The sequence below is a fragment of the Trifolium pratense genome, linkage group LG2 (assembly GCF_020283565.1).
Source record: "Trifolium pratense cultivar HEN17-A07 linkage group LG2, ARS_RC_1.1, whole genome shotgun sequence".
Lineage (NCBI taxonomy): Eukaryota > Viridiplantae > Streptophyta > Magnoliopsida > Fabales > Fabaceae > Trifolium > Trifolium pratense.
Genome location: NC_060060.1, coordinates 64,866,368 through 64,877,958, shown reverse-complemented (window position 1 = coordinate 64,877,958; position 11,591 = coordinate 64,866,368). Strand labels below are relative to the sequence as shown.

Sequence of the window (11,591 nt, the reverse complement as noted above, 5' to 3'; positions counted from 1 at the left end):
ATGCGATAATTGAGTTTATGCGAGAAATAATTACTAGAAGAAAATTCTGGAACAATTGACTTTTCGGTTTAAGAATAATTAGTTTTTAACTTTTATCTTAAGCCGAGTTTTTATCTCTATTGATATGTCATTTATTGAAAGATATTTGGAAGAAGAGTATAGGAAGAAAAGGATGAAGAGTCCATATCAATTGGTACAAACAACTTTCTAACTATGGGTAAAAATAATACCGACAAACAATCCATAACTCAAGAAGAAAATTACTCTATCAAAACATAACAACGGAAATAACATTGTGCAACTCAAATAGTTAGAAGTAGGTAATTATCATTAATGTACCCTGCCTCTACCCAAACAGGCAAACACCAGCTCACTCAACCGTAGGAACTATAATCCCAATGAACGTATGAATATACCATCTGCCCAAACACATAGTCACTCAACCGTCGGAACTATAAGCCTAAGTGATTGAACATAGTGACTTAATCAAATTTTAGGAGATGTGTAACTTCATACTTGTTAGTAATATATAACTAGATAGATTAGTGAATTATATCATCATTCTAATTAGAATACTTAAATATTTAATTTTCTCGACAGTTGTTATAAAGTAAAGTTATTTTTGAAGTGTTATATTAATAAAGTAAAGTAAAAGAGGATGATATTTTGAGTGTACAAACAAAGGATGAGGCATTCGCTATCCACCATTCATCCAAGATAATATGTTTGGGGAAAAGGAAAACACACACACACACACACATACTTTAACACCTCTATCTCATTCTCATCATTTCACTCTTATTTTTATCATTATCATTATTGTACCAACATCACAAACACAAACAAAGAAGCATAAGCACAACAATGGCACTGAGGATGTGGGCTTCTTCAACTGCCAATGCTCTCAAAATCTCTTCTTCTGCTTCAAGATTACATCTCTCCCCTCCTTTTTCCATCTCCAGATGTTTCTCTAGTGGTATATATACCCTCTTCTCTTCACATTTACCTTATATGTTTTGTTACCAGCGTAACTTGTTGTCTGTTTGTCTTTCATTTATGTGTAAATTATCTTGAATATATAAAATCAAATTTGAATTACCAATCATTAGTTGGTTCAATGATGATTGACGTTGAACTTCATAGGGATGACCACGATTTGACCCCTCACAACCAGATTAAACAGGTGGTGAAAGTCAAAAAGAAAATATCAAATTTGAATTTATAAGATGTAACATTTATTTTTGGTCAAATTTTGTAGTCTTGGATGGACTCAAGTACACATCTTCACATGAATGGGTTAAGCATGAAGGCTCAGTAGCCACAATTGGCATCTCTGACCATGCTCAGGTTAGTTAACTTGACGTTATAAGGCTAAACTCTTATCGCTGAGCTACTACCTTAAGTATGTACGCGTGTTGAATTAGACTTTTAACTATAATTTAGGTTAAGCTGTTGAATTAATTGAAGTTGTTGGTTTGCAGGACCATCTTGGAGAGGTTGTGTTTGTTGAGCTTCCAGAACCTGGTGGTTCAGTTACAAAGGGTAATGGTTTCGGAGCAGTTGAAAGTGTTAAGGCAACAAGTGATGTAAACTCTCCAATTTCTGGTGAGATTGTTGAGGTTAATGATAAGCTCACTGGAAAACCTGGCCTGGTAATTCATTCACTCTTTACTGTTTTAATTTTTTGTTGGATAATAGTAATATATATGAAAAATAAACTGAAAACAACTTAGTGCATGTTTGGTATCGCGGTGAGTATGTCAGAATCACAGCGGTCTACTGTGATTTTCCAAAAGCTACACTTTGTAGCTTCCGCAAAATCACAGTGAATCACCGTGATTGTGTGGCATATTCTCATAGACTTAGACACATATTATAAGCTATTCTCATACACTTATGCAAATGTTAATTAAGCATGCTCATACTTATTTAATTATCTGCTTTTGTTACTTTAAGATCAACTCAAGCCCATATGAAGATGGATGGATGATCAAAATAAAGCCAAGTGATCCATCTGAATTAGAATCATTGTTGGGTGCAAAGGAGTACACAAAATTTTGTGAAGAAGAAGATGCTGCACATTGAACTTAATTTGAAAACATTATGGGACTGACTGTTTTTTCATATATGTACTATGATCTTGTTATCTACTTTCTTCAAGTGCAATAGAATTGCTTCAAGTTATTGTTTTTTTCATGCTATTATTATTGTCACCGACACTTTAATGTGTCAGTCTATATATCTAGTCCTATAATTAAGAAGCAAATTTAAGTTTCTTTTTTACTTCTATCCATTATTATTTTCACTTGGATGCATTATGTATGCATTATGTTACAAGTTAGAACAACATGTTCAAAAGAATAGAAATATGAAAACGAAAACAAAGAAACACACGATGTTTGATATTTGAAGTTCAGCTAATTGTGCTTACGTTTTTGACTGCATAACCGCTGTTATTCCCTTTCTGTTATTTCAAGCACGAGGTTTATGGTATACAACTTATATTTAAATATTAAAGTTCAAATTACAACAATTATTTCTAAAATGTACCGTAGGGGCTTTCACCCCACGCACCCCAATCGAAACCTAACAAACATTTGGGCTCGAGCAACCGACCCATTTTTTGGAATTGCGTAATCTTTTTTTACTTGATAACCAAGTCAACTTTTCTTCTTCATCTTGTCTAGTCAAATGTATATTTTTTCCCATATAAATCTTCAAATAGCTAGATTGAAGCTTTGAGAGGCAACACCCAAGTTAAAAGGAGGCAAGTCTTTTACCCAATAGAAGAGAACAAGTAAAATGAGTTACCATTTGTTGAGATGACTTTAAAGCCTTAGCATAAAATCAAAGACTAATAAAATAAGAAGAAGCCAAGAAAAGCTTGTGAGAAATTGACTTGAAATAATTTGAGGTTGATGGGAATTGAGGTAGGTTGGGCAAGAGCCACTTTTTTCTTAATTTTGAAGTTTCATTACTCGGTTACTTGACATGAATTTATTTCAATAATTAACAAGTACGGACAAACTCATTATAATCAAAGTCAAAATTTCACTAACAACAAAGTACCAACATTTGATTTCTCTCTTTCCTAGCCTATCACATGGGCTATTGTAAATTATTAAAATTCCATGGCCTAAACTAAACCCTATGGCTTGAACTTTATTTAAATATGTTATATAATGTAATTAACAAGAATATATACTAAGAGTTAGGAACATCTAAATATATATTTGGTATTACGGTAGGTATGTCAGAATTACGATGATCCGTCGTAATTTTCTAAAAGTTATAATTCGTAGCTTATGCAAAATCATGGTAGATCACCGTAATTCAAACATAATCACTGTGAGACCAAACAACCTATAACATTGCCACATGTTTCTTGCCCTTGTTTAATTACAAGAGTCTTATAAATCCCATGATTTAAGTTACTTTTATAATCCTTGCAAGGCAATTGTCTGTAGGTCTTGGCACTGGCAAGTAGGTAATTGGAGAATCTGGATTAAGTCTTTCCATCCTGTACATTAAACCAAATTAAATGGATTATTTACTTATTTTTAATTTCTTAGCATATGAATATCTAGCTATATAGAACTTTACATGACATGGCAAATTGTAACATTATTTTATTCTTTTGCATGCTTCAATAGTAAATCAATGATATCAAAATGGAAGCAAGTGTATTAATTAACCTGTAATTAAGAAGAAAATGATGAAGGAAAATAGTTATCTCAAGTTTAGCTAAATCACTTCCAGGACAAAATCTGCTTCCTAATCCAAATGGAAGGAATGATCCTGCTCTTGCTTTGTAATTCTGCACCATATTGTTTAAGTACATATTTTGTTCATTAAATTAAATTCACCAATGCATTAAAGAAAAATTAAAAATAATTAATAGTAATTAATTATGTACATACCTCCCATCTTGAAGGATCAAATTCCTTTGGGTTGGAGTAAGTTTCAGGATCCATGTGAACACCTCTATTCCAAACTAGTACTTTCCATCCTTTTGGTATAGTATAACCTACAATTTTTCATTTAGTTTTCTTTTAATGCTAGGGGGCATGGTTTCAAATTACTGCAGCCATTTCTTAAATATATATATTTTTTTTTTGGACCATTTTTCTTAAATATTTTAGAGATCTCTAAAATCATAATTGCAACCGCACTGACCATATTTGTCCACAACTAAAAGTTTGTTGCAAACTGCGACCGCAACCATAACTTAAAATCGAAGAAATTTTAATGGTGTACAAAATTATCAAATGAGGAAAACAACGTAAATAAATATATGAAATTGAATAACTTACCATTGATATTAACATCAACTTTTGCCAATCTAAAGTTTGCAAACGATATAGTTGTTTTACGCAGCATCTCATCAATAACCTAATATAGAATATATCATGTTAAAGCATAGTTTTATTTTGGTATTAACCGCACATACATAGTAATATAATATGCCATATAATATATATATATTATGAGGAGGGTTATATTGACTCCAAGAGTAAGTTTTATAACTTACTCCAAATCTTGACCTTTGATTTTAATTCCAATTAATGGCTAAGATTGATTGATAATAATTATTAAGGTGAGACTTATTTCTTTGTTGCACTGGAAAATAAGGATGATCAAAACATACCTCAAATAGAATGAATTAATGAATTCTTCTACCATAAAAAAAGAAGAAATTAAACCATTAATTATCAAAAATCAAAATTATCAAAATAATGATTCTTCGCCTTTGTTAATTTTTTATACGCATAATAAATTGCATAGTAGAAAGGATAAAAATACTCTACCAAAAAAAAAGTATAAAAATACAAATGATAACATTTGTACCAACAAAAAAAAGAAAACAAATTTTAAACCAAAAAAAAAAGGTAAACAAATGATTGCATAAAAATAACAATAATTGGTACATTTTCTTATAAAAAATATACAATAAAATAATCAACTCCATTTAAAATAGTTCAACATAACAACGGCAAAGGAACACATGAATAAAACACATAACACAAATAAATAACCAATATTATGTACCAAAAAAATAAATTAAATAACCAACATTAACTCTTGCCATAAGCATAATAAGAGCTAAAAGTTCAAAAGCAAAAGATATAAAAATCCAAAAAAATCATCACTATGGTCCAACCATCATCATAAACTCGGATTGAACAAACATAAAATTAAGTGTATAGGCAAAGAGAAGAAAAGAGCACACATGAAATAAATGGTGTATTGTCAACAAAAAAAAAAGAAAAAGAAATGTTGTACTTAAAGTGTCCAAAAAAAAATGGTTTATTCGTAAAAAAAATAATTGTGTACTTACAATTAATTGCTAGAGTTAATATATTCTATTTAAAGTATGTTTTGATAATCTTGATTTTCAAGTGCAACAAAGGAATAAGTCTCACCTTAACAATTATTATCAATCCATCTTAGCCATTAATTGGAATTAAAATCAAAGGTCAAGATTTGGAGTAAGTTATAAAACTTACTCTTGGAGTCAATATAACCCTCCTCATATATTATATATTATAATAATAATATGACAAGAAAGAATTCATATATTACATACCTTTGATAAATACTCCATTTGCTTAATTTCCTTAATGTTGAGTCCTTTTTGAGTGGAAGGCCTTATTTCCATGATCTCTTCTTGTTCTTTCTGAAAGGTTCAATTTTTTATTTTAATTCAATAGCTGATTTTGAATGCAACATTATAATATGTATATATGTGGACCTTTTCTATAAACTATGAAATAAAATTAAGAAAGAAAAAAGTGTTAAAATGAATTAATTAATTCGTACTACATTCGTCCCTAATTATAAGACTCTGTTTGACCACTACACGTACCAATGCACAATTTTAATCTCTTTAATTTTCTATTAGTAAAAATTATAAAAATTTAATATTTTGAAAATACTCATCAATACAAATTGAACAAGATCTTATATGCTAATATTTACATTATATATTATTAAAAAAATACGGTCAAAACAAGGTAAGCGAATAATATATTTTTGTCAAACATGATCTTATAATTAAGGACGGAGATAGTATATTTAAATTACCTTGGCTTTTTGGAGGACATGTGGATGATCCAAGAGGTAGATAATAGTCCACAAAATTCCATGAGCAGAGCTTTCATGACCAGCTAACAAGAACACAAGAAGTAAATCTATAATATCTTCATCTTCCAACATATTACCTTCTTCATCTTTGACTTCCATCAATAAATCCATCATATCTTTTTTCTCTCTATTATTATTATTATTATTATTATTATTATTATTAATATTATTCTTCCTCTTTTGGTCCACTACACCTTGCAACATCTTCAGCAATTTCTTTCGTGCCTAAACATACAACCATAAATTAATTAATATATTCAATAATTATAATTAATAATCCATTCCATTCCCTCAATTTCCTCAATCACATGAAGAATATTGCGTTTTCTTCTATCGCATATATTGATAACTTCAACAATATCATATAGTATTTTGTCAAAAAACAATATCATATAGTATAGAATTTTTTTTTCTTTCGAAAACTATAGTATAGAATTATTATTACTAGCTTGCTTAATTTATTTGCAGTCTCAATGACAAGTGGCTGGCATGACATTGACAAATACCAGTCATACCCTCTCCACCGGTGCTAACTGAACAAAAAATTAGCATTAATTATAATCAAGGTACAAGTTTATGGACCAGGAATTAGAAATTTTCATCAAGATTGGACGGTCTTGATTTAACTAGTATTTTAAAATAAAATAAAATGTGTATTTTTTAAACGTCCGATCTTGATCGAACGATTACATAAGCGATGACTGCATGACCGTGACAACAACTAATCTGTTTCCTAAACTTATAAATTCATAAATAACTATATGCGAAGACACGACACTAACATTGACACATGAACACATGTGATAATTCTATAATTTGAGAAAATGAAAGTCATACTATATATATCAGTGTCGTGTTAGTGTTAGATTCGTTCAATATAGTTTGAAAAACTAAAAGTAATAAAATGTAAGTATATGTGTCAGTTTAGTTTCTGATATTATTGACATGTATACACACAAATTCAATATGCAATAGTACACCAAATATTGTACTTATATGAATATATGTGTTTGACTAACTAACTAACTAACCTTGAGTGCTTTATGGAATGCAAATCCAGGAAGATTGATAGAAAGTGACTTCATTCCCTTGTTCAAATCAATATACAAATTCTCAACCAAACCAAGATCAACATGATCACAATCAGATGAAATGAAGATAATAGTAATAACTTCAAAAGCAAACTTTCTCATCTCTTTAAGAAACTCAATTGGCATGTTCATTGTAGACAACTTTTCTAAATGTTTCACAGCAATATCTTCTATAAGACCAATATAACTTGACAATGCTTCATGACCATTTATAGGAGATGTTATTAATCGCCGCAAACGACGGTGTTCATTATTTGAGATTCCATGGAATGATCTTTTTCCTGTAAGGGCTGTTGCTGAAGAAGGGTAACCAAGTTTAAGATTCTCTTCATCTGTTAGAACCTTACGACATGTTTCTGGTGTACATACTACGATGCTTGGACTTCCAAACAAATGTGTCCTGTACATACCTGTCCTTCCATATCTATGTCAGGTAGACAAAGTTAGTCGCCTTAATGAGTAGTTCTATAGATGTATGTTTTGGCTTCTCTGCAGCCGTACACGGTGCAACTTTTGCAGAATCGTTGAAATTCAAAAGTTTAAAATTCAACCATTCTGCCATTTGTTGCACCTCACATCTGCTGCAGAGAATTTGAATTTGTACTATGGTTACTACAAGTCGTCTATTAAAGAAAACTAATTTTGTTAATAAATTTTGTAGCATTGAAGATTTAATAAACTTTATATATATTCAAAATAATTACACAAAAATGAAAAGCACGCAGACAACATCACGTGTCACTGATCTTTTCTGGATGGCAAAAGCAATCCCGTGTCAGATTGAAAATAAAAATATTATAGATTGAGAGTAGTACCTGGAAACAAGGTTATTGATGAAGGAATCAGGATCAGATTTGAAAGCTTTGAGGAAGGTAGGCATGTTACCAAGGAAAGGCCAACCCATATCACCTGGTGGGAGTGGGAGAGGTAATTTTCCCAACCTACTAACATAATACCATTCATTCAATCTCCTAATGAAACCAAATACAAATGCATATCCACCTAACAAAGCTACTACTAGGATGAACCATTGTGAATCTAGTAACACCATTTTTTATATTTTTCTGATTTTTTGCAATGTCTCTAATATATAATCCTTAATTTAGTTAGAGCTATTATTGGGACTCTTAGCTACTTCTTGCAGTTCAAGATTCATTAAGGGGGGGTATTTATATATATATGGTACCAAGTGGTCACCGTTTTCCCTACTTCCTTTTGCATGTTGAAACTTGAAACTCTTTTGTTTCTTTATTTTTTATTTATTTATTTATTTATTTGTTTTGCATGTTGAAACATTAATAAAGTTTTGATGATATGGTCTTGTGTATTGTGATGATTTATCATTACATGACACTATTACATGTTTGACTTGTTAGTTGTCAAGGAAAAGTAATTAATAGAGCTTTGTATATTGACTAAACATGGACCATCCCATTTAATATACAAAATATTTGCAAAATAATATTAAACCCTAAAAAATAAAAAGTAAATATAACTATTAGTTTTTTTGTTTTTTTTACTAAATTTACTATCTTTCGTTCGGGAGCGAATTTGATTTCTAAACGGAACAATTTCTTAACCAGACTTTACTACCTCGCAGTCAAACTTCAAATTATAATTATCCTTTTTCTAAAAAGCGGTTGATTAACATTAAAAAAAATTACTATTTGTATATGAAAAACAAAGATGAGTATATTATATAATTTAGAGTTGAAATGTACACATATGTACAATATTGAACCAGTTTATAGTTTATGGATTTTGACAAGTTCTTATACATTATTAGTATTATTCTTGTTTTTTTTTTTTTTTTTTTTTTGACAAAAGTATTATTCTTGTTAGCTTTATCATCTATTTGTATGTTTTTCTAATTAGGTAATGTACTATCTGCAAGGTGGCAACAGGTTGGTTGATATGACATTGTAAATTCAGTAACCACGTCCACAATCAAAACTATCTTTAATTAGTAACCGATTCGAAGTGTACATCAAGTAATTACTACTTTACTTAATTAAATACAAAATATTGACTTAAGAATTTTGATCAATTTTCGTCAAAAATAAAAAATAAAAAAATTTGATCAATTAAGATTTGTTCACACAAACATGCTTTTACAAATTTGTATGAGTATATGGTGAGTTGTTAACATGCATCTTATTACGTTTGCAAATTAGAAAGAGTTTCGTAGTTGAGTTTTGGTGCTATATATAGCTCCAAGCGGTGGCTTTCTTTTTTGATCTTCCCTGAAAAAAACTAGCCAAGAAAATTTGTCACATATTGAATTGTAGAATTGTTTTTTTTTTTTATCTTCTTTATGACGTATACCATTTAATGTGATTTTTTTATGGTCACCCTAAATTAAATTCAGTCGGCATGTTCATCTATTCCTATTCCTACCATGATTAAATGTATGTCTCAGAATAAGAATTAAACACAATGGGACCAAAAAGGATGAGATTTTTTCTATTCTCACCGCTTTTGAATTAGGGTACAGTGGCAAAGAAACCGAAAACAAAACAAAACAAAACAAAAAGATCACTAGTGAAGCACCCTCAAGACATCAGTAAGGAGAATGTTTTTCAAGTCTTTAGGAGGGAACTTACTAAATGACAAGCTTATCATTGTACACCTATTCCTACTTAACCAGAAAAATTTGCACTAAAATTTTCTTCTTCATCATATCCTGGATATTTGCAATAACTGCTTATAAAAGTGGAACATATATGTGATAATAATATGTTATGGGGAGAATGGGTTTTCCAACCCTTTGGAGGAAGTGGATTAAAGAATGTGTGTGTACGGCAACTGCTTCGGTTTTGGTTAACGGTAGTCCGACTGATGAGTTCCCTTTTGAGAGGGGCTTAAGGCAGGGTGATCCGTTATCTCCTTTAATTTCCTTTTTCTACTGGCTGCAGAGGGCTTAAATGTTTTGATGGAAGTCATGGTGGAACGCAATATGTTTACGGGGTACAGTGTGGGTAACCTTGCTCAAGTGTCGGTGTCGCATCTTCAGTTTGCTGATGATACGTTGTTGATGGGGACTAAGAGTTGGGCGAACGTTCGGGCTTTGCGGGCTGTCCTTGTGTTGTTCGAGTCTATGTCTGGTTTGCGAGTGAATTTTCATAAAAGCATGCTGGTTGGGGTTAACATCCCTGATTCTTGGTTAGGTGAAGCGGCGTCAGCTCTGTGCTGTAGAGTAGGGAAGATCCCTTTCCTTTATTTGGGCCTTCCTATTGGGGGTGATCCGAGGCGTTTATGTTTTTGGGAACCGGTTCTGGATCGTCTAAAGAATCGATTATCAGGTTGGAGAAGTCGATTCCTCTCTATTGGTGGTCGTTTAGTTTTGCTTAAATCTGTGTTGACCTCTTTGCCTGTTTACGCTCTTTCTTTCTTTAAAGCTCCCTCAAGTATTATCTCTTCTATTGAATCTATTTTGATTAAATTTTTTTGGGGGGGAAGTGAGGATATTAGGAAAGTGTCTTGGATTAATTGGAATACTATTTGTTTGCGTAAGGAGTATGGGGGTGATGACGGATCGTCACACTCTCTAATCCATGCCTATTTTAGCAACATTAAATGCATTTTAGTAGGTTTTAAGCAATAAATGTAAGAGAAATCTAATCATAAGCTTGATTACTTGTTTTGCAAGAAAACAGGAAAAATTGCAGGAAATTGCTGATTTTCACTACGCTGGGGGCGTAGCCCATCACGCGCCGCGTGATGGAGATCACAGGGAGCCAAGTTTTCACTTTGATCACGCGCGGCGTGAAGAGAAGAGGAACAACTACGCCGGGGGCGTGGAGCTATCACGCGCGGCGTGAAGATGGCAGAGCTGAAGATCAAAGACCTCAGATTGGATCACGCGCCGCGTGATACCGTTACACGCGCGGCGTCGTTGAAGAAAGTGCAACCACGCGCGGCGTGATAGATCTGGCGCGCGACGTGGTTGCGTTCATTATATAAGGATTCTGCATTTTTCTGTTAAGTGGTTGGAAAATTCTGCAATATTCATCTATTCTGTGATTTTGGAAGCATCAAGATCCAGATCAAGGACTCCATAGGATAGCTCCGAGCACCTCAATAGCATGGATTCTCAAGCCATGAAGTTGAAGCGAGGACGCGAACGAAGCAACATGAGGAGCTAAGCTTCTTTTGGAGGTAGGATCTAGGATAGTCTAGGATGTAGATGAATCAATTGTGATCTGCTGTATGTAAGAATGTACTCTGTTCATGTGTTTACTCAATGCAAATCTATTCTTAATGCTTTATAATCCTTCATTAGTGTTGTAATGATTTCGAGTTAAGTCACGTGCGAGAGTATTGATTTAATTTCTGAACTGAATTGCATTGAGCACT

The 11,591-nt window shown here is 32.0% G+C and overlaps 3 protein-coding genes across 3 annotated transcripts; 2 read left to right on the top strand and 1 right to left on the bottom strand.

Annotated features, from left to right (window-relative positions):
* Positions 1-677: 677 nt before the first annotated feature.
* Positions 678-2,201, top strand: LOC123907922 (glycine cleavage system H protein, mitochondrial-like). The gene is made up of 4 exons (XM_045958382.1): positions 678-976; positions 1,259-1,347; positions 1,482-1,652; positions 1,957-2,201. Exons 1-4 carry the CDS (start codon positions 865-867, stop codon positions 2,083-2,085), a joined length of 501 nt encoding a protein of 166 aa, XP_045814338.1. The 5' UTR covers positions 678-864; the 3' UTR covers positions 2,086-2,201.
* An 840-nt stretch (positions 2,202-3,041) lies between these two features.
* On the bottom strand, positions 3,042-8,360 carry LOC123908724 (beta-amyrin 11-oxidase-like). The gene is made up of 8 exons (XM_045959441.1): positions 8,051-8,360; positions 7,176-7,659; positions 6,085-6,369; positions 5,588-5,677; positions 4,314-4,392; positions 3,921-4,027; positions 3,696-3,817; positions 3,042-3,520 (listed from the first exon to the last, which is right to left on the bottom strand). The coding sequence occupies exons 1-8, from the start codon at positions 8,284-8,286 to the stop codon at positions 3,427-3,429; spliced, it is 1,497 nt and encodes a 498-aa protein (XP_045815397.1). The 5' UTR covers positions 8,287-8,360; the 3' UTR covers positions 3,042-3,426.
* A 1,625-nt stretch (positions 8,361-9,985) lies between these two features.
* Positions 9,986-10,763, top strand: LOC123905234. Its single transcript, XM_045954855.1, has 3 exons — positions 9,986-10,106; positions 10,151-10,642; positions 10,750-10,763. The coding sequence occupies exons 1-3, from the start codon at positions 9,986-9,988 to the stop codon at positions 10,761-10,763; spliced, it is 627 nt and encodes a 208-aa protein (XP_045810811.1).
* Positions 10,764-11,591: the final 828 nt, after the last annotated feature.